Source organism: Thalassophryne amazonica, chromosome 1 (assembly GCF_902500255.1).
Source record: "Thalassophryne amazonica chromosome 1, fThaAma1.1, whole genome shotgun sequence".
In the NCBI taxonomy this organism is placed as follows: Eukaryota; Metazoa; Chordata; class Actinopteri; order Batrachoidiformes; family Batrachoididae; genus Thalassophryne; species Thalassophryne amazonica.
The window spans coordinates 133,447,638-133,469,617 of NC_047103.1; the positions used below are offsets into that span (position 1 = coordinate 133,447,638).

Here is a 21,980-nt window from a genome sequence, read left to right on the forward strand (position 1 = left end):
AGCAGGAACAGTCCAGCACTTACCAGCATTTGAAGAGATATGAACCCCATCACAGCCAGAAGACTATGAAGACTGGGGACATGGACAAAATGGAAAAATGTGCTGTTTTCAAGTCCATTATAGTGTCCCGATCATGTCCATATGTTGTCCTGATTATGCATGCATGATCGTGTGCATTCCACATGCAATTCATTCCAACAATGTTCTTACTACAAACAATAACATCACAGACACACGGCACATGTCACTGTGTTCATCCTGTCATTATCAATACTGCCTTAGCTTCTGCACTATTTCATTTGTTCTGCAAGCATGTCTACATGTACAAAAGCAGATCTTCTACCAACGTGCCTGGGCACACACCCAAACATGCTCTGTGCAAGCAGACAGTGCAAACAGGGAGAGAGCGTTTCATGGGCAAGAAAAACAAAACAAAAAAAAACACACCTCTGCAGTACACACATGGAGGTGAAGGTTTCTTTTTACTCTGCCTGCCTGATATATATATATAAACTACTTAAAATCGTAGATATCAGAACCTGACCACAGACACCTCATGAAAGCTCTGGCTTGCACTGATGTGGACCACAGCGGGAGCTTGTAACTGAGCGCTGCTGTCAGCTGACTGCTGTTAAGATTAAAAAAAACAGTAAGATGATGACCATGCTATCAAATCACTATAAAAATAACATTCACTCCACACGGTTTGTGTGAGAGAAAACCAGAATCAAAGCACTCTGGAGGCACTGAAATGATTATCGACATCCAAATGAATGGTATTTGACTGTATTTTTCATTGGCATTAAAATATTTCTGGCCTGGTGAGGATTCTAGTTAGCCTAGCAGCCCACCAGGCTTATAATACTGTAGTGGAAACATGAAGTCAAAGATAGGGGACTTCTTTGGGCTGCCATCATAACCCCCTGAGGTCACGCACAGTGTCACCCACACTCTTTAGAGCCCCTTCACGCATAACATGAATGAGGCCAAATTGTGCACGAAGCAGGAATCGTCGCCATTTGTGAAAAATCTGAGCGGCCTCAAATGCCTCATACAGCAGTCGCCACAACCATTCGTGCACAGCACATGCACTCCACATTCGCGTGCCGCTCGCGGTGGAAACCCATTTGAACAGCGGGCAAGATGAAGTCACACTGCCGTCTTCTCATGTTCGCAGCATTCGCACGGAACGCAGGTCGGACATATGGTGCCATGCCCAGGGAGCTGCACGATTTCATCAGCCATGTTGAACTGTGGTCGAATGGCATGATCGAGGCAGCCTTCACGCCGGCGTCCGAAAGGCGGAAAATCCCGGACGACTGGCCATTCGACCCACTCTCGGCCAGAGTTAGCCACATTCCAGGTGTCAGACACAAATGTCAAACACCTCTTGCTGGACACTTAGAAAAGGCAGGGCTATTTGCACCCCCCACACACACACCATGATCCAACATTGTCAGGTGTGGCTGAAGGTCCCGGAGTGCGATCACTGTCCAGCGCCGTGCACAGCTGGAACAGCTGACCGCTCTGTACTGTAGCTGGAAAACACATAACATGCTGTGAACAACATGACACCATTCCACGTAATGCACATGCGTGGGCAGCGCTCATGCTCTCACGCTCTCTTGTCATGCTGATAATTACGTACAGACACATGAGGACCGCCCAGCGTCTGAGCATGCACGGAATGGTGTGAAGCCGGCCGGGCAGGCTGACGCCACTTCCACCACGCAAATTGTAGTGGAAATTAAATAAAACAAATAAGGGTAAAGAAGAACTCATTCATCTGTGATCGCTTTGCTCATACGCTTTGCTGTGGACATACAGCGCCAACTGACTGTCAGCTGGACTTGATCGTGCACGCAAGGTGTCTAATTAAAAAAACAGACAGACAGATGCAAGACAAAAAATAATACATACAATAATAAGTACAAACACGCAACCCCAATTCCAATGAAGTTGGGACGTTGTGTGAAATGTAAATACAAATAGAATATGATGATTTGCAAATCCTCTTCAACCTATATTTAATTGAATATACCACAAAGATAAGATATTTAATGTTCAACCTGATAAACATGATTGTTTTGTGCAAATATTTGTTCATTTAGAAATAAATGTCTGCAACACATTTGAAAAAAGCTGGGACAGGGGAAATAGAAGACTGGGAAAGTTGATGAATGCTCAAAGAACACCTGTTTGGAACATTCCACAGGTGAACAGGTTAATTGGAAACAGGTGAGTGTCATGATTGGGTATAAATGGAGCATACCCAAAAGGCTCAGCCATTCACAAGCAAAGATGGGGTGAGGATCACCACTTTGTGAACAAATGCGTGGAAAAAAATAGTCCAGCAGTTTAAGAACAATGTTTCTCAGCGTTCAATTGCAAGGAATTTAGGGATTCCATCATCTACAGTCCATAATATAATCAGAAGATTCAGAGAATCTGGAGAACTTTTTACACGTAAACAGCAAGGCCGAAAACCAACACTGAATGTCCGTGACCTTCAATCCCTCAGGCAGCACTCCATTAAAAACAGACATCATTGTGTAAAGGATCTTACCGCGTGGGCTTAGGAACACTTCAGAAAACCAATAGTAGTTAACACAGTTCATCACTACATCTACAAGTGCAAGTTAAAACTCTACCATGCAAAGTGAAACCATACATCAAACAACATCCAGAAACACTGCTGCCTTTTCTGGGCCCAAGCTCATTTGAAATGGACAGATGCAAATTGGAAAAGTGTGCTGTGGTCTGAGTCCACATTTCAAATTGTTTTTGGAAATCATGAACATCGTGTCCTCCAGACAAAAGAGGAAAACGACCATACAGATTGTCACCAGGGCAAAGTTCAAATTTGAAAATGTGTGGCGCATTATGAAGCGCAAAATACAACAATGGAGACCCCGGACTGTTGAACAACTGAAGTTGTATATCAAGCAAGAATGGGAAAGAATTCCACCTATAAAGCTTCAACAATTAGTGTCCTCAGTTCCCAAATGCTTGAGTGTTGTTAGGACAGGTGATGTAACACAGTGGTAAACATACCACTGTCCCAACTTTTTTGAAGCGTGTTGCAGGCATCCATTTTAAAATGAGCAAATATTTGCACAAAAACAATAGTTTATCAGTTTGAACATTAAATATCTTGTCTTTGTGGTGTATTCAATTGAATATAGGTTGAAGAGGATTTGCAAATCATTATTTGTATTTATATTTCACACAACGTCCCAACTTGGTTGGAATTGGGGTTGTAAAGAAAAAAATAAATAAAATAATCACAAAGGAACGGAGAGGGAGCCTTTTTTTTCTGTAAGCTGACGAGGTCTGCAGACGTAGATGGGCGTGTCCCTGTGACCTGCAGCTGTTCGGATATCTGTGCTCACAAGTCACAGCTGGAGAACACCTGTAGTGGCATGTCGAATATGACCTCGCATAACTTCACCGTGAAGCACGGACGTCTGCATGCTGTCTTTACGTGGAAATAAATTAAAACACCTATCACCTCAGCTGATCGCCACGTCAGCGCACCGCAAGGCTGAATACTGTGCCATGCAGAAAATCACCTAACTGGACAGCACCGCGAGGCGTGTGTATCTGCGGGATTTCCCCACATTGTCATGATTAAAACACATTCCTCACATACCCTCGACCCTGCACTACTTTCAAACTTCCGGCCCATTTCAAATCTTCCATTCCTCTCAAAAATCATAGAAAATGTTGTTTCCACCCAAATCCATGATCACCTGCAATCTTCCAGCCTCTATGAGAAGTTTCAGTCAGGGTTTCGCTCTGCCCATAGCACTGAGACAGCCCTGGTCAGGGTCACCAATGATTTGCTGGTGGCTTCTGACCAGGGCTCTCCATCCCTTCTCTTGCTCCTGGACCTCTCGGCCGCCTTTGACACTGTAGACCATACCATCCTTCTTCACCGACTCCAGCATTTCATTGGCCTTTCAGATACAGCACTCCAGTGGTTTTGGTCCTACCTGACTGATAGCGCTGAGTATGTGGCCCTTGAGGAAGCCAGGTCGAGGCCCCACATTGCAACCTGTGGGGTCTCCCAGGGGTCGGTCCTTGGACTGACCTTATTTTCCATCTATATGCTCCCCTTGGGCCACATCATCAGCAGGCATGGAATATCCTTCCACTGCTATGCTGATGATACTCAGCTCTGTCAGGTTGGACCCCACTTCCTCATCTTCCATTCACACCCTCACTGCCTGCCTGGAGGCGATGGGGACGTGGATGAATGACAATTTTCTTCAGCTAAACAGCACAAAAACTGAAGCCATTCTCATTGGCACCCCACATCAACTGAAATCATCCCCCCTCAAAGTATTTTCATTTTCTGGTCACAACATTCCATTATCAACATCTGTTACAAACTTGGGAGTCTGTTTTGACCCCAACCTTTCATTTGACATCCATATCCAGCATATCTGTAAGACAGCATTCTTTTATCTCAGGAACATCTCCAAACTCCGCCCCTCCCTGTCGTTGTCTGATGATGAGAGGCTGGTCCACGCCTTTGTCTCCTCCAGGCTGGACTATTGTAATGCACTCCTCATTGGGATCTCTGGTAGAAATTTACGTCTCCAGTCCATTCAAAACTGTGCTGCCAGGGTCCTGATGGGGGTGCCCAAAACTCAACACATTACTCCCATCCTCAACAAACTTCATTGGCTTCCTGTTAGGTTCAGGGTGGAATATAAGATCTGCCTCCTGACCTATCAGTGTGTCTACGGCGGTGCACCAGTGTACCTCAAAGAACTTCTGTCCGCCCATGAGACGCCTCCGCTCAAACAGTCACCTCCTCCAGGTCCCCAAAACCAAGCTCCACACAATGGGGGACAGAGCCTTTCAGGCAGCAGCACCACGCCTGTGGAATGCCCTGCCCATCCACCTGAGGGCGCCACAGTCAGTGGACTCGTTTAAATCAAATCTTAAAATGTTTTTATTTCAGAAAGCTTATGAATTATAGTTGCTAATTTTAATTGATTTTAATTGATCTTGTTTTATTTTATTGTTGATTGTTGTTTCATGCTTTGTTTAACCTCTGTGGCACTTTGAGATTTGTTTACAAATGTAAAGTGCAATATAAATAAAATGTATTATTATTATTTGCAATGCGGTCACTAGCGGATTACTGCACACTGGAACCGCCATCCCAGGCAGATGTGTTCAAGACACGGGAGCCAGGTTGATGTCTTCATTACACAAGTGCATCAGGTAACTCATGTAAAATAGAAAAGGAAGAACAGTAATCCACGTCATTTCAGTACTTCCTGGTCTACATCTAGGTGGAGGCTAAGTCCGCTCTTAACTCATTGAGTGCCAGCCATTTTCAAAGTTCAGAACATCCCAGTGCCAGGATTTCATTTCCAGATGTACAGTGGGACACACTGCTCTCTTGTCAAGGCTTGTAACATCAGATCACAAAGTTCAGAGTCCGTTGTGTGTCCACCCACCAAAAAAGAAATGAAAATATTGCCATTTAAACTCGCAAACATCATGCTTCTTGTTTCAGCATGCAAAAGAGAGAGAGAAACCTTGGGCACCGGGGTGAGAAGTTTGGCTCCATGACAGACTGACATGCAGATGGATTTTATACAGTGGAAAAAGTCAGAAGACATTATTTCCATGAGTTAATGGACTTTACTAATGTGCCACAATCGTGAGAGAACTGGAGGAGGTGAGTCTCCATGAGAAGCGGACATGGACATGTCCTCTCAACATGGAAGCTTGGCTCTCCTCTTCTTCTGTGGTTTTGAAGCTTCACTGCCAGCAAAGTCCAGAAGGATGAATACAATCTATCCATCCAGGTATGTACTGATAAAAGGATTTTTTGCCCTGGTGTCGAATTGCGGAGGCTTGATGTACAGTTGCAGCGTGTTGTGTAGAATTGCATATAGTTGCGTGTGCTGTGTAGACGTGCTTAAAAACTGCCTCCAGTGCTCTACGCCGAAAAAATTAAGCAGGTTTAATTAAACAGGTTTAATTTTTTTTGTCCACCTCGCATAGCCCTCAGCATACTGCTGCTTAGGGGAGCAAAAACTCAGCGTACACATCTTTAAACTCGGCATAGAGCTGTGTAGTCAGTACGCCGCAATACGCAACCCTACGGTGGCCATGGTGTGAAAGGGGCTTTAGCAACACAAAGTATTTGATTGTAAGTCTCTCCACGCACATGCCCTCATAATAAGTGGTCTCTGATGCTTTTTATTGCACTCACTGAGTGAGTTATCAGGTGCATTTCCAGAAAACTTCGCACTTGGCAAGTCTCAGCATTTCTCGGCGTGTGACGTACATTTTAGAATGAGCAGAAACATCCCAATGACTGACAGACAGAGTGAAACAAAGCTGCTCCTTCCGAAAACTAAACCTCTGAGCTTTTATTTAAAAGTGATGGCTCAGATTTACAGAGGAGAGGACACGCGTCACCCTGAAACTCTTAACTTTGTCAGAGTCTGTCAGATTTTGGAACTTAGTGTCGTGATGCTGTGTTTGTCACAGGATGCTGGTTTACTGCTGCTGTGAACATGGACGTGACTGTCTCCGCCACGCTGTATTTACAGACTGCCTGGACACGCAGATGTATGTCTCATATTGGCAAAACTCAGACGCTATTTTCAGGAGATAATGGACTCTCTATATAATGTGCCACAATCACGACAGAATTTCAACAGAAGGCAGAGCTGGGATTTGACATTCTAATTCTAATTTTTTTTTTTTTATATAGCGCCAAATCACAACAAACAGTTGCCCCAAGGCGCTTTATATTGTAAGGCAAGGCCATACAATAATTATGTAAAACCCCAACGGTCAAAACGACCCCCTGTGAGCAAGCACTTGGCTACAGTGGGAAGGAAAAACTCCCTTTTAACAGGAAGAAACATTAAGCGTGCTTGATCAGAACCTGATATCAAGTGGACCTGGACATTATTCTCTGGCTGGCTATCCGTACCTGATGACTAGTGAAACTTGAAAATGATGTTTGGCTGTCAATCCCAGTGAGGACTAGTGGACCCTTGCCTTGGCTAGCGATCGTGTGCATGTGCAGTGTGTGCTTCTTTGATGTTGTGGACTTTTTATTTGGAAATCTATACAAAAGGGTGAGTGGCATGTTGTTTTTTTCATCTTTTGCTTTGTGTTCCTTTCAAAGGAGCTTTCAAGTTAAGTAAAATTTTTGTTTTACTTTGAGTGTGTGTGTGTGCGCACGCAGCCGTTTTAACACGGAGCACCGCTGTTTCAGATCTGCTCACATCTATCTGTCTGATCATTCATATTCATTAATGCAGAGTATTGAAAAGGACCCGCATTTTACATGGGCTTCTGGTTAAATTTGAACAATATATAAGCAGTATTAAGCTTATAGAGTCTCCCAAATGTCATAAAACTGTCAATCCCTATAAGGAACTTTTTAAAGAGAATTAATGTTGAAGAAAAAAAAACAGCTGACATGCAGGTTAAAACGGCTGCTATGCTGTTTGTACATGGACGTGGAATGTCTTTGTGACATTGTTTTTCACAGGCAACATGATGATACAGGACGTTAAAGAGCAAACCTAACTTCCTTCAAACGTTTATTACAACCCCTGGCAAAAATTATGGAATCACTGGCCTCGGAGGATGTTCATTCAGTTGTTTAATTTTGTAGAAAAAAAGCAGATCACAGACATGACACAAAACTAAAGTCATTTCAAATGGCAACTTTCTGGCTTTAAGAAACACTATAAGAAATCAGGAAAAAAAATTGTGGCAGTCAGTAACGGTTACTTTTTAGACCAAGCAGAGGGAAAAAAAATATGGAATCACTCTATTCTGAGGAAAAAATTATGGAATCATGAAAAACAAAAGAACGCTCCAACACATCACTAGTATTTTGTTGCACCACCTCTGGCTTTTATAACAGCTTGCAGTCTCTGAGGCATGGACTTAATGAGTGACAAACAGTACTCTTCATCAATCTGGCTCCAACTTTCTCTGATTGCTGTTGCCAGATCAGTTTTGCAGGTTGGAGCCTTGTCATGGACCATTTTCTTCAACTTCCACCAAAGATTTTTAATTGGATTAAGATCCGGACTATTTGCAGGCCATGACATTGACCCTATGTGTCTTTTTGCAAGGAATGTTTTCACAGTTTTTGCTCTATGACAAGATGCATTATCATCTTGAAAAATGATTTCATCATCCCCAAACATCCTTTCAACTGATGGGATAAGAAAAGTGTCCAAAATATCAACGTAAACTTGTGCATTTATTGATGATGTAATGACAGCCATCTCCCCAGTGCCTTTACCTGACATGCAGCCCCATATCATCAATGACTGTGGAAATTTACATGTTCTCTTCAGGCAGTCATCTTTAAAAATCTCATTGGAATGGCACCAAACAAAAGTTCCAGCATCATCACCTTGCCCAATGCAGATTCGAGATTCATCACTGAATATGACTTTCATCCAGTCATCCACAGTCCACAATTGCTTTTCCTTAGCCCACTGTAACCTTGTTTTATTCTGTTTAGGTGTTAATGATGGATTTCGTTTAGCTTTTCTGTATGTAAATCCCATTTCCTTTAGGCGGTTTCTTACAGTTTGGTCACAGACGTTGACTCCAGTTTCCTCCCATTCGTTCCTCATTTGTTTTGTTGTGCATTTTCGATTTTGGAGACATATTGCTTTAAGTTTTCTGTCTTGACGCTTTGATGTCTTCCTTGGTCTACCAGTATGTTTGCCTTTAACAACCTTCCCATGTTTGTATTTGGTGATTCCATAATTTTTGCCACGGGTTGTATTATTATTTGAACAGGCACTGCCATTTAAAGAACTTAAAAAACAGACGAGGCCAAATCCTTCATGAGACCTCAATTGGCCATTAGTACTGCAGAAGGCTCTCACTAGTCTTATTTCTCAGTGTTGACAGTACTGCGCAATCCATATCATGGTGTACCATCACACCAGTGACATCTGACACCAGTGTACTATACATCCCTGGGTTGTGGTAATCCTTTGTGTTGAAATACCAGAATTAGCAAAATAGTCAAGCTCTGCCTTGAAGAGCCAAAAAAATCTGTTTATACACAGAACTGTACACAGAATACACGGCACACCTCTGCACAGTATGATTATACACACGTGCGTATCTGTTTCCATAATTCACTGACATTTCAGCGAGCTGCACTGCTCATGTCCACAGACAACAGTGATGACATGACTGAATTCCACTCACTACAATGGGAGGGTGAACCCTCCTACCTACCGTTTCCATTGTGAACAGGCTCTGTTGTTTCCCAGTTCATAGATTTCTGAACTGCCTTTTTCCATCGTGCGTACCGAAACTCGCTCTCTGCCGAGCACAATAAACGCCCATTAGTCCACAGTGACTGGGAGAAAATTTTGCCTGATAAGTGCAATGACCTTTACCTTCTGGGTTAATCTGGGGCTCAAACTTCTCTGAGGTGACCTCGCTCAGGTCTTCTGGTTGTAGACTCCATACACTCACCCCCGCTGCTGCACCTGCTGCCATTGCTGCCCCAAGAGCTGTGGTCTCAGGCATGGTGGGCTTCACTAAAACACAATTAAACATGATTATTTCATTGATGTACATCATCCATTACCTTTAGTAATGAAACATTTGAAAAGCAGGGGCCTTGAATAAATCTGGAAACAGTCCATTTTAGATATACAGTGAGGAAAATAAGTATTTGAACACCCTGCGGTTTTTCAAGTTCTCCCACTTAGAAATCATGGAGGGGTCTGAAATTTTCATCTTAGGTGCACGTCCACTGTGACATAATCAAAAAAAAAAAAAAAAAAAAAAAAAAAATCAGGAAATCACAATGTATGATTTTTTTTTTAATTTGTTTGTACATTACTGCGGCAAATAAGTATTTGAACACCTGCCAACTAGCAAGAGTTCTGGCTCTCAGACCTGTTAATTTTTCTTTAAGAAGCCCTCTTATTCTGCACTCTTTACCTGTATTAATTGCACCTGTTTGAACTTGTTACCTGTATAAAAGACACCTGTTCACACACTCAATCAATCACACTCCAACCTGTCCACCATAGCGAAGACCAAAGAGCTGTTTAAGGACACCAGGGACAAAACTGTAGACCTGCACAAGGCTGGGATGGACTACAGGACAACAGGCAAGCAGCTTGGTAGAAGACAACAACTGTTATGATTATTTATTAGAAAGTGGAAGAAACACAAGATGACTGTCAATCTCCCTCAGTCTGGGATTCCATGCAAGATCTCACTTTGTGGGGTAAGGATGATTCTGAGAAAGTCCAGAACTACACAGGAGGACCTGGTCAATGACCTGAAGAGAGCTGGGAGCACAGGCACAAAGATTACATTAGTAACACATGATGCTGTCATGGTTTAAAATCCTGCAGAGCAGCCCTGTCCCCCTGCTCAAGCCAGCACATGTCCAGGCCCGTTTGAAGTTCACCATTTACTATCTGGATGATCCAGAGGAGGCATGAGAGAAGGTCATGTGATCAGATGAGACCAGAATACAGCTTTTTGGAATCAACTCCACTTACCATGTTTAGAGGATGAGAACGACCCCAAGAAAACCATCCCAACCGTGAAGCATGGGGGTGGAAACATCATATTCTGGGGGTGCTCTTCTGCAAAGGGGACAGAACGACTGCACCGTATTGAAGGGAGGATGGATGGGGTCATGTATTGTGAGATTTAGGCAAACAACCTCCTTCCCTCAGTAAAAGCATTGAAGATGGGTCATGGCTGGGTCTTCCAGCATGACAATGACTCCAAACACACAGCCAGTGCAACTAAGGAGGGGCTCCGTAAGAAGCATTTCAAGGTCCTGGAGTGGCCTGGCCAGTCTCCAGACCTGAACTCAATAGAAAATCTTTGGAGGGAGCTGAAACTCCAAACCTGAAAGATCTAGAGAAGATCTGTATGGAGGAGTGGACCAAAATCCCTGCTGCGGTGTGTGCAAACCTGGTGAAAAATTACAGGAAACGTTTAACGTCTGTAACTGCAAACAAAGGCTACTGTACCAAATATTAACATTGATTTTCACAGGTGTTCAAATACTTATTTGCAGCAGTAACATACAAATAAATTTTAAAAAATCATAGTGTGATTTCTGGATTTTTTTTTTTTTTTTTTTAGATTGTCTCTCACAGTGGACATGCACCTAAGATGAAAATTTCAGACCCCTCCATGATTTCTAAGTGGGAGAACTTGCAAAATTGCAGGGTGTTCAAATACTTATTTTCCTCACTGTACATGTTGTAGCTTTACTGCATAAGCTGTATAACGCCAAAAGAGACCAGCAATAGGACAGCAGCAACACAACAGCTTACAGAAACCATTAATAGGTCAGAAAAGCACAGCTAAGGTGTTGAGAGGTGAATCTACAGGTCTGCACAGCACGCTGTTTAAACCCGCAAATCTCAGATGTTCATAACCGCTGTGGACATGAAATGCACAGATGTGATCACATCAAAGAATCAATGAATCGCTGCACTACGTTTCCTGACCGTGCTCTCCAATGACTTCCTATTCTATAAAAATGAATCAAAATCTTACCAACTGGAATACAGAGTATGTCGGCCTGCAACTGCATCAACAGCCTGCAGGCTGTCATTCCTCCGTCAACCTGCAGGTGAGTTAGTGGGATGCCACTATCCTGGTCCATGGCATCCAGTATCTGGATCCAAAAACAAGCAAAATAATCACATTAATAATCACATGAGCCTATCAAAAAATGGAGACTTTCAGAAAAATTATCAGGTCTGGAAAAAACACTTTTAGGAGGAAAAACTGACCTACAACAAATTACTTACTCTTTGTGTTTGACAGTAATAGAAACACATACATCACAAACGCAGCACAGGAATAAAGTATATAAATCACTGGCTGGCAAAATTTTAGAGGCTATTTTTCTTGTGCTCGTAACAACATAGCAAAATTGTAGATGAGTGTGTGACTGAGTCCATTCCATCCCAACCATCTTGTGTTGACAATAACGCAAAAACAACAAATGCAACAATCCTGCAACTCACCAAACTAAAGGAACATACAATGTGTTTCATAGACAAGACCAGGCTGGAAGAAAACCTAGAGCCTTCTTGTTGTGAGGCAACAGTGGTAACCACAAATGTTTCAAAACCTGATTGAAGATTTGTTCTGGGCTCCATGTGAAGAGGAAGGAATCACAAGCTGTGCTAAATAGGGTTTCAATACGTCACTAACTAATTCGAAACAAACATCCCCTCAGGGACTGACATATATGAAAACCCAAGTGAATGTATGAATTTCATATTTCAAAGCTACAGAGTATGGTCTTGATGTGCCAGAGCACGTATGTTGCTTGTTAAACAAAACTCAAGACCCAAGACATGTTATAGGTGTCAAGAAACTGAAACTAATGCCACAGTAAAACACTTCTGATAAGTGAAGAGAGAAGGTTTACCTCTCGCATCTGGAAACAAACAGCTTCCAGTGCGGCAAAAGCCAGATGACTCTTATTAGTGAACTGAGTTAACCCACAAATGAGCCTGTAACATACAAAGACTGAGGTTAGATATTACTGTGTCATGAAGATAAACACAGCTCCTGCTCCAGACTACACAAATCTGATAGTTATTGATACTTTAGCAACCACAGCACATTGGAACTGAAGCCAAAGAAATGTGGAGGATATCAAAATTTTGAGCGTTTCTTCATACTTACTTGTTGATCCCTTAAAAATACCCATTGAGCGCCACCATATGTATAATCTGCTGCAAAACATTCACCTTTTTTCAAAACTGATTTGAACATAAATAGGCATTTATCTGACAAGTTCTTTTATTACTACTACAGTAAGGTTTAGGACTTTACTCCTCTCCATGGTGAATGCAGTCAGCACTTTAGATTTCATCTGGCTGCTTTTAGTTTGTAATTTCAAGTAACAGCAAATGTCAAAAATATCTCTTTACATTATGTTAAAAAAAGTAATGTCACAATGAAACCAAAATTGACTGACATCTTTCAGGTGGTAAGAGGTGCCAAGTTTCATTGACACTGAAAACAATGTTGAACAACATTGAACTGACTGAAATGTCAAATGATACAGGCTGCCTAAGTTATATGTGTTACCACCTAGTGAGCAAAAATCTGCATCTCATCCAGGCAACTAGTCAACACACAAAATCCAACATGTATCATAATCAGTGTACTGTTAACCAGGAAACAACTATCAAGGAAAGGACTACATGCGGGCAACAAAAACAAGAAAGTTATTCGCATTTGTAGAACAGGCAGAGGGCAGATATGAGGATCTTGGGCAGCGTGATCACGAGTCTGAACATTAACAGAGAAGGTGACACTCGACATCCACAGCTAAACATCCAGCTTCTTCAGCTTGCTTGTATGTGATGCACATTCTGCAGCGTCACAGAAGAAAGCTATGCTGTCTGGGAACCATTACCAACAATAAATCACCTTAAACTCACACCAGATAATGTAGAGTGACATGATCACACACAGCAGCTCATGTCAACCTTTTCCAAGAATGCATTGTGGTGACAAGCAAATGTTTACTCACTAGGCGGCAGCGTAGCATCTACATCTTGGGTACCCTTTGAAACGGCAGATAAATACTACACTGTAACACCATCCACCATGTTTAACAGATGAAGTGATACGTTTCTGATCACAAGCATTTCCTTCCCTTCACCAGTCTTTCATATTTCTGGAAGACATTGTTCCTCCTTTACTATTGTTGTTCCAGATACATAGAACCCCCCTCATCCAAAATAAATAAATAAAAAAAATCACTTCAGCTTTGGTTTTCTGTAAACACCTTTATATTAATTCTGGTAAAGTGTTCTCAGTTGCTGACTTTGACGCGACTAAATTCAGGAGGGTGTTCTTGATCCGGTCAACTAATGAAACAAGAGTCATCAGGAGATGACATATTCCCCGCTCACCACAAATCAGTAATACAAAGTATCGGGGGATCACCCAAGTACACTCTTATGCCACATATGAATGAAACTGAGCAACTGGTTCTTGAGATATCACGCTAACCATTGAACACAGACGAACGGGCATGCTGATCGATATATCCCCGTATTTCATACTGGGTGGGATAAAAAGTGAGTTTATTGTAATAGGAATCTACTCAGTCACCCATCACATTTATTATCTGTGATCTGGCCCTTTTGGTGATCCTGATGTCAACAATACCTTCATATACCAAAAGGTTAATTTTGCTACCTGCAGTATTTTCTTCTGACAGGTTTGCATTCTTTTTTTATGAAGAACGGCAGGTCACTTCACTGGCAAACTTACATTATTCGTAATGTAGTTGAATAAACAACTGTCAAACTGCATTTGGATCCTTACAGAAAAAGAAAAATATTGTGGCGTGCGCCATATACAAAAGCTGGATGTAAATTAATTTACAATCACAATTTACACCCTTAAATTCATGACCTCAATCTATAAACTTTCAGGTTATATTCATTATTTGCTTTCAACTCCAACATGCTGAGGCAGCAACTCAAGTAATAAAACGATGGATGGATGGATAGATAGATATTTGATGACTGTGCATAGCATAGTCTTTAGGCATTACCCTCTTGCGCTGGGCTCCCAATAAGGTGCATAAAGACCCGAAAATGCAGGAACAAAATAACACCCATACGATGTACCAGCTGATGCAGCCAACTTCTCTGCAAAGGGAAACACAAATAAGGGGGAAAGGGAAGGAGAAAAATAATTTTTCTACTATTCCACACTTAAAGTCAAAAATATTTTAAGAAAGCATTGTGCTATGACAGTTTTCATACTGCCAGAAAAAAACTTACAATTTCATCTTAATTTGACAGAACTAAAGTTGCAGTATTTTGAGACAATGGGGTATAATACTGCACCAAAAAAACAAACAACAAAACACAAACACAACAGCAGCACATCCATTATGAAGGATCAGACTGTCTCCACCAAATTACAAATGTCATTTGTCTTGACAATTTCCTACTTCATTCTCCAAAATGCCCCCCCCCCCCCCCAAACTCCATAAATAAGCAAACAAAAATCAATCTTAATATTTCTCCCACATATGCAAATTACTTTTTTCTCAATCTTTCAAATTTAATTTTGAGGTTTTCTAACTGCAATAACCACAAGAAAATCTAAAGTGTATTCAGCTTACTGGTGTCAGACTGCATGTACATCTGGCTGATTTCTGGGAGCAACGTGATGGTTTCCTTCATACTCCCAGGTTCTTCTGGCATGTAGGCAGCCAGGCGCCTCATGCTCCGTTTAGTTCTATTTTGCACACACTGTCATGCCCTGCGTGTTTCCTCCCCACATCTCTTCTATTTATTGTCCGTGATCTCTGTTTACCTGCTTATGGAGTATTACACATTCCCCCTTAAACATTCTCTTGTTGCTAGTTTATCCCATGAAGCATTTCTTCCAGGTTCCAACTCTTTTACTCGTCATAACTGTCTGATCTGCTGATTCCGTGGGGGATTCTAAAAGGCGAGCTTTTGTGCACATTCTTCACCAGAAAGTTGTTGTTTATCCCAACTTTTAGCTGGTGCCAGTGAGTATGATTTTACAGGATTTAGTGTTTTTGACTTAGTGGCGCCCTCTGCTGCTCAGAACTGCTGCTGCAAAGATTCTGTTTACCACCATCGCATGGTGCGAACGCGGCTTAAGACAAAGCTCCCCGCCTGATCCCCGCTGAAGGTTTTTAACATGCACAAAACTTTCTGACGAACTCGGTGGACTTCAGCTGACAAGGAACTCATTTTGTACTTTCTAAAATTAACTTTATTCATGAAAATAACATCACACAGCCCTGATCATTGTGCACCTGTTGGCTGTGATACTGAAATGATGGTCTTTTTTTTTTTTTTTTCCCCTGAGTTCATGTCCAAACTCACGGCACTCCAGTCATGTCTCAACCTGCTGTTGCTGCAGTGAAAACGCAGTGGTCATTGAGCACCTGTCAAGCAGTCATGGGGTGCTCTGTGAGGTGTTTCTGCATGGCCTGTGTCATATTTGTGCATCTTCTGGGCTTGGCGACTCTTCTGCGCAAATCAGGTGCAGCTTCATACTTGACAGTGGCCATTGCAATCGTGGCAGTTTGTGAGAGGATACTGAGTGGACATTGTAAGATCCTGGCATTAGCTGAGCGCCTCTTTGGCGTCATGTTGCGTTTGATGTGATTTCATGATTGCAAAGGCACAATGCACAGATGGTTGTGGGCCAGTTCTGTTCAATTCTGTTATTAATGTCTGGTGTTCATCTGTGAAGGCTTTGGCATGAAAAAAGTTCAGTAAGAACCTGGGGAGGGGGGAGAACGAAAACAAACAGCATACCGACATTATTTCACAACTGACCAATCACATGAGATTATTGTAGCTTGTCAAATCACTGGACACAAAAATACTAATCTTTCAACCAGCACACACTTTGAGGGGATTTCAACTCTGTTGCAGTAATGCCAATTTGTAACAACGACCTCGATCAAGTCCTGAAAAAGATGCTTAGAAATATGGTCCAGCGGTACGTACCAAGCTCTTCAAATGACCCAATGATCCCAAGGTTGTCCTGCAGCCAACGAACAACAGCTCCGGCAATGGCCACAGATCCCTAAGAAGAACAAAAAACAAAACAAAACAAATCCTCAAAGACAAACTACACAATATATAATTCCTAATGTTCCCCATTTGACAATGTGTAAATCTAACATTGAATAAATGTGTGCAATTTATAATGATGCACTTCTTCTCATAACGATAATATGTATTGAAGACTTGCAGTTGTACTTGTTCGTGTGCAGTCTTTTATCTTGATGCTTCACAGATTGACTAGATCCAGATTTTACCCTCAGACAAATTAACTGCGTAATATCTGCGCTACTCCTTCCACACATCAAATCAATCCGACTCGGTTACATGTTGCAGCTACGAAAGCCACAGTGACATGAGGACAGTGCAAGATGTGCACCCGCACAAACAGGCAACATAGTGAGTTTGTGTGAGTCCTACAGCTACTAATGTGTTGACTAAAAGACTGCCATCTCTATTTTTTTCATTTTGTGGATATCTCATCTCATGTAAAAATATTCAAAGAAAGTTTAACATAAAACAGAGACCATGTGGGCAAAAAAAAAGAGGATGCAGAGTGCTGTTGTGAGAGAAATTAGATACATAAAGACCCCAGGTTTTAATGAACAATAAAAATTCTAGTGTATTTCATGTGCCATTAGAACTGTCTACAGTGTGCCAAATTGCCGTGAGATGTGAGACAGAAAAATAACACCCTGTGTAACAGATGGTATTAATGTGTTTATGTGGATAACAGGCACAAATATCGTATTTAACAAAGTATAAGTTGCTCCTGTCCAAAAATGCCTCTTTGTGGTAGGTGGACATATATAAGTACGACAGGAGTCTAAGTCACATTTACCACTTCATGCAACAACAACTCAAATGAATTAAATCACTGCATTATTCCTTTATAAAGGCACACACAGTGTTAAGAAACACAGCTAATGAGCTATTTAATGTTACTATACTAAACACAAAATGTGAGTAAACTGCTTGTTTAGACCACTGAACAGTGGCCACTCATGAGATGAATGTGCAATACAACTAAAAATGTGAAAACTGTGCATTGTTTAATTTACTTATTCATTATTTATATACAACAGAAACACTGCTTTAGCATTGAGACACTATGAGCTCGTTATTGTAACAATTGCAAAACAAGTAAATGGCTTCTTTAAGCCACTGAATAGATGATATAGAAGTAAATGTGCAATGCAATTAAATGTTTGAAAACTCTTTTGTAGCACATTGGTAAAAGATAACCTTTAGTTTTTGCACAGGACTCTAAAAAAGAGCTGTCCTTGTTTCGCATAGTCTAAATAGGTTTCCTCCCACATAGAATAAAAATTACCTCTTTTTATTCAAAGGTGTGGCCTTCCATTTACAACCCCAATTCCAATGAAGTTGGGACGTTGTGTAAAATGTAAATAAAAACAGAATACAATAATTTGCAAATCCTCTTCAACCTATATTCAATTGAATACACCACAAAGACAAGATGTTTAATGTTCAAACTGGTAAACTTTATTGTTTTTGTGCAAATATTTGCTCATTTTGAAATGGATGCCTGCAACGTGTTTCAAAAAAAGATGGGATAATGGTATGTTTACTACTGTGTTACATCACCTTTCCTTCTAACAACACTCAATAAGCATTTGTGAATGGAAGACACTAATTGTTGAAGCTTTGTAGGTGGAATTCTTTCCCATTCTTGCTTGATGTACGACTTCAGTTGTTCAACAGTCCGAGGTCTCCGTTGTCGTATTTTGAGCTTCATAATGCGCCACACATTTTCAATGGGCGACAGGTCTGGACTGCAGGCAGGCCAGTCTAGTACCCGCACTCTTTTACTATGAAGCCACGCTGTTGGAACATGTGCAGAATGTGGCTTGGCATTGTCTTGCTGAAATAAGGAGAGACATCCCTGAAAAAGACGTTGCTTGGATTGCAGCATGTGTTGCTCCAAAACCTGGATGTACCTTTCAGCATTGATGGTGCCATCACAGATGTGTCAGGAACCCATACTATAGGCACTAACACACCCCCATACCATCACAGATGTTGGCTTTTGAACTTTGCACTGGTAACAATCTGGATGGTCATTTTCCTCTTTTGTCTGGAGGACACGGCGTCCAGGATTTCCAAAAACAATTTGAAATGTGGACTCAGACCACAGCACAATATTCCACTTTGCGTCTGTCCATTTCAAATGAGCTTGGGCCCAGAGAAGGCGGCCGTGTTTCTGGTTGTTGTTGATGTATGGCTTTTGCTTTGCATGGTAGAGTTTTAACTTGCACTTGTAGATGTAGCAACGAACTGTGTTAACTGACAATGGTTTTCTGAAGTGTTCCTGAGCCCACGCGGTAAGATCCTTTACACAATGATGTCGGTTTTTAATCAATCAATCAATTCAATCAATTTTTTTTTTATATAGCGCCAAATCACAACAAACAGTTGCCCCAAGGCGCTTTATATTGTAAGGCAAGGCCATACAATAATGATGTAAAACCCCAACGGTCAAAACGACCCCCTGTGAGCAAGCACTTGGCTACAGTGGGAAGGAAAAACTCCCTTTTAACAGGAAGAAACCTCTAGCAGAACCAGGCTCAGGGAGGGGCAGTCTTCTGCTGGGACTGGTTGGGGCTGAGGGAGAGAACCAGGAAAAAGACATGCTGTGGAGGGGAGCAGAGATCGATCACTAATGATTAAATGCAGAGTGGTGCATACAGAGCAAAAAGAGAAAGAAACAGTGCATCATGGGAACCCCCCAGCAGTCTACGTCTATAGCAGCATAACTAAGGGATGGTTCAGGGTCACCTGATCCAGCCCTAACTATAAGCTTTAGCAAAAAGGAAAGTTTTAAGCCTAATCTTAAAAGTAGAGAGGGTGTCTGTCTCCCTGATCTGAATTGGGAGCTGGTTCCACAGGAGAGGAGCCTGAAAGCTGAAGGCTCTGCCTCCCATTCTACTCTTACAAACCCTAGGAACTACAAGTAAGCCTGCAGTCTGAGAGCGAAGCGCTCTATTGGGGTGATATGGTACTACGAGGTCCCTAAGATAAGAAGGGACCTGATTATTCAAAACCTTATAAGTAAGAAGAAGAATTTTAAATTCTATTCTAGAATTAACAGGAAGCCAATGAAGAGAGGCCAATATGGGTGAGATATGCTCTCTCCTTCTAGTCCCCGTCAGCACTCTAGCTGCAGCATTTTGAATTAACTGAAGGCTTTTTAGGGAACTTTTAGGACAACCTGATAATAATGAATTACAATAGTCCAGCCTAGAGGAAATAAATGCATGAATTAGTTTTTCAGCATCACTCTGAGACAAGACCTTTCTGATTTTAGAGATATTGCGTAAATGCAAAAAAGCAGTCCTACATATTTGTTTAATATGCGCTTTGAATGACATATCCTGATCAAAAATGACTCCAAGATTTCTCACAGTATTACTAGAGGTCAGGGTAATGCCATCCAGAGTAAGAATCTGGTTAGACACCATGTTTCTAAGATTTGTGGGGCCAAGTACAATAACTTCAGTTTTATCTGAGTTTAAAAGCAGGAAATTAGAGGTCATCCATGTCTTTATGTCTGTAAGACAATCCTGCAGTTTAGCTAATTGGTGTGTGTCGTCTGGCTTCATGGATAGATAAAGCTGGGTATCATCTGCGTAACAATGAAAATTTAAGCAATACCGTCTAATAATACTGCCTAAGGGAAGCATATATAAAGTGAATAAAATTGGTCCTAGCACAGAACCTTGTGGAACTCCATAATTAACTTTAGTCTGTGAAGAAGATTCCCCATTTACATGAACAAATTGTAATCTATTAGACAAATATGATTCAAACCACCGCAGCGCAGTGCCTTTAATACCTATGGCATGCTCTAATCTCTGTAATAAAATTTTATGGTCAACAGTATCAAAAGCAGCACTGAGGTCTAACAGAACAAGCACAGAGATGAGTCCACTGTCCGAGGTCATAAGAAGATCATTTGTAACCTTCACTAATGCTGTTTCTGTACTATGATGAATTCTAAAACCTGACTGAAACTCTTCAAATAGACCATTCCTCTGCAGATGATCAGTTAGCTGTTTTACAACTACCCTTTCAAGAATTTTTGAGAGAAAAGGAAGGTTGGAGATTGGCCTATAATTAGCTAAGATAGCTGGGTCAAGTGATGGCTTTTTAAGTAATGGTTTAATTACTGCCACCTTAAAAGCCTGTGGTACATAGCCAACTAACAAAGATAGATTGATCATATTTAAGATCGAAGCATTAAATAATGGTAGGGCTTCCTTGAGCAGCCTGGTAGGAATGGGGTCTAATAAACATGTTGATGGTTTGGATGAAGTAACTAATGAAAATAACTCAGACAGAACAATCGGAGAGAAAGAGTCTAACCAAATACCGGCATCACTGAAAGCAGCCAAAGATAACGATACGTCTTTGGGATGGTTATGAGTAATTTTTTCTCTAATAGTTAAAATTTTGTTAGCAAAGAAAGTCATGAACTCATTACTAGTTAAAGTTAATGGAATACTCAGCTCAATAGAGCTCTGACTCTTTGTCAGCCTGGCTACAGTGCTGAAAATAAACCTGGGGTTGTTCTTATTTTCTTCAATTAGTGATGAGTAGAAAGATGTCCTAGCTTTACGGAGGGCTTTTTTATAGAGCAACAGACTCTTTTTCCAGGCTAAGTGAAGATCTTCTAAATTAGTGAGACGCCATTTCCTCTCCAACTTACGGGTTATCTGCTTTAAGCTACGAGTTTGAGAGTTATACCATGGAGTCAGACACTTCTGATTTAAAGCTCTCTTTTTCAGAGGAGCTACAGCATCCAAAGCTGTCTTCAATGAGGATGTAAAACTATTGACGAGATACTCTATCTCCCTTACAGAGTTTAGGTAGCTATTCTGCACTGTGTTGTTATATGGCATTAGAGAACATAAAGAAGGAATCATATCCTTAAACCTAGTTACAGCGCTTTCTGAAAGACTTCTAGTGTAATGAAACTTATTCCCTACTGCTGGGTAGTCCATCAGAGTAAATGTAAATGTTATTAAAAAATGATCAGACAGAAGGGAGTTTTCAGGGAATACTGTTAAGTCTTCTATTTCCATACCATAAGTCAGAACAAGATCTAAGATATGATTAAAGTGGTGGGTGGACTCATTTACTTTTTGAGCAAAGCCAATAGAGTCTAATAATAGATTAAATGCAGTGTTGAGGCTGACATTCTCAGCATCTGTGTGGATGTTAAAATCGCCCACTATAATTATCTTATCTGAGCTAAGCACTAAGTCAGACAAAAGGTCTGAAAATTCACAGAGAAACTCACAGTAACGACCAGGTGGACGATAGATAATAACAAATAAA

General features: G+C 41.3%; 1 protein-coding gene across 2 annotated transcripts in view; it reads right to left on the reverse strand.

Annotated features, from left to right (window-relative positions):
* The window catches only part of gk (glycerol kinase), an 80,873-nt gene that overhangs the window by 4,066 nt on the left and 54,827 nt on the right, over positions 1-21,980 (reverse strand). For both annotated transcript variants that reach the window (XM_034174933.1, XM_034174926.1), the window contains 6 exons: positions 16,563-16,641; positions 14,612-14,708; positions 12,461-12,545; positions 11,575-11,695; positions 9,432-9,575; positions 9,268-9,354 (listed from right to left, as the gene is read on the reverse strand). In XM_034174933.1, coding sequence (XP_034030824.1) covers positions 9,268-9,354; positions 9,432-9,575; positions 11,575-11,695; positions 12,461-12,545; positions 14,612-14,708; positions 16,563-16,641 — 613 coding nt within the window. The remainder of the gene's footprint in view (positions 1-9,267; positions 9,355-9,431; positions 9,576-11,574; positions 11,696-12,460; positions 12,546-14,611; positions 14,709-16,562; positions 16,642-21,980) is intronic.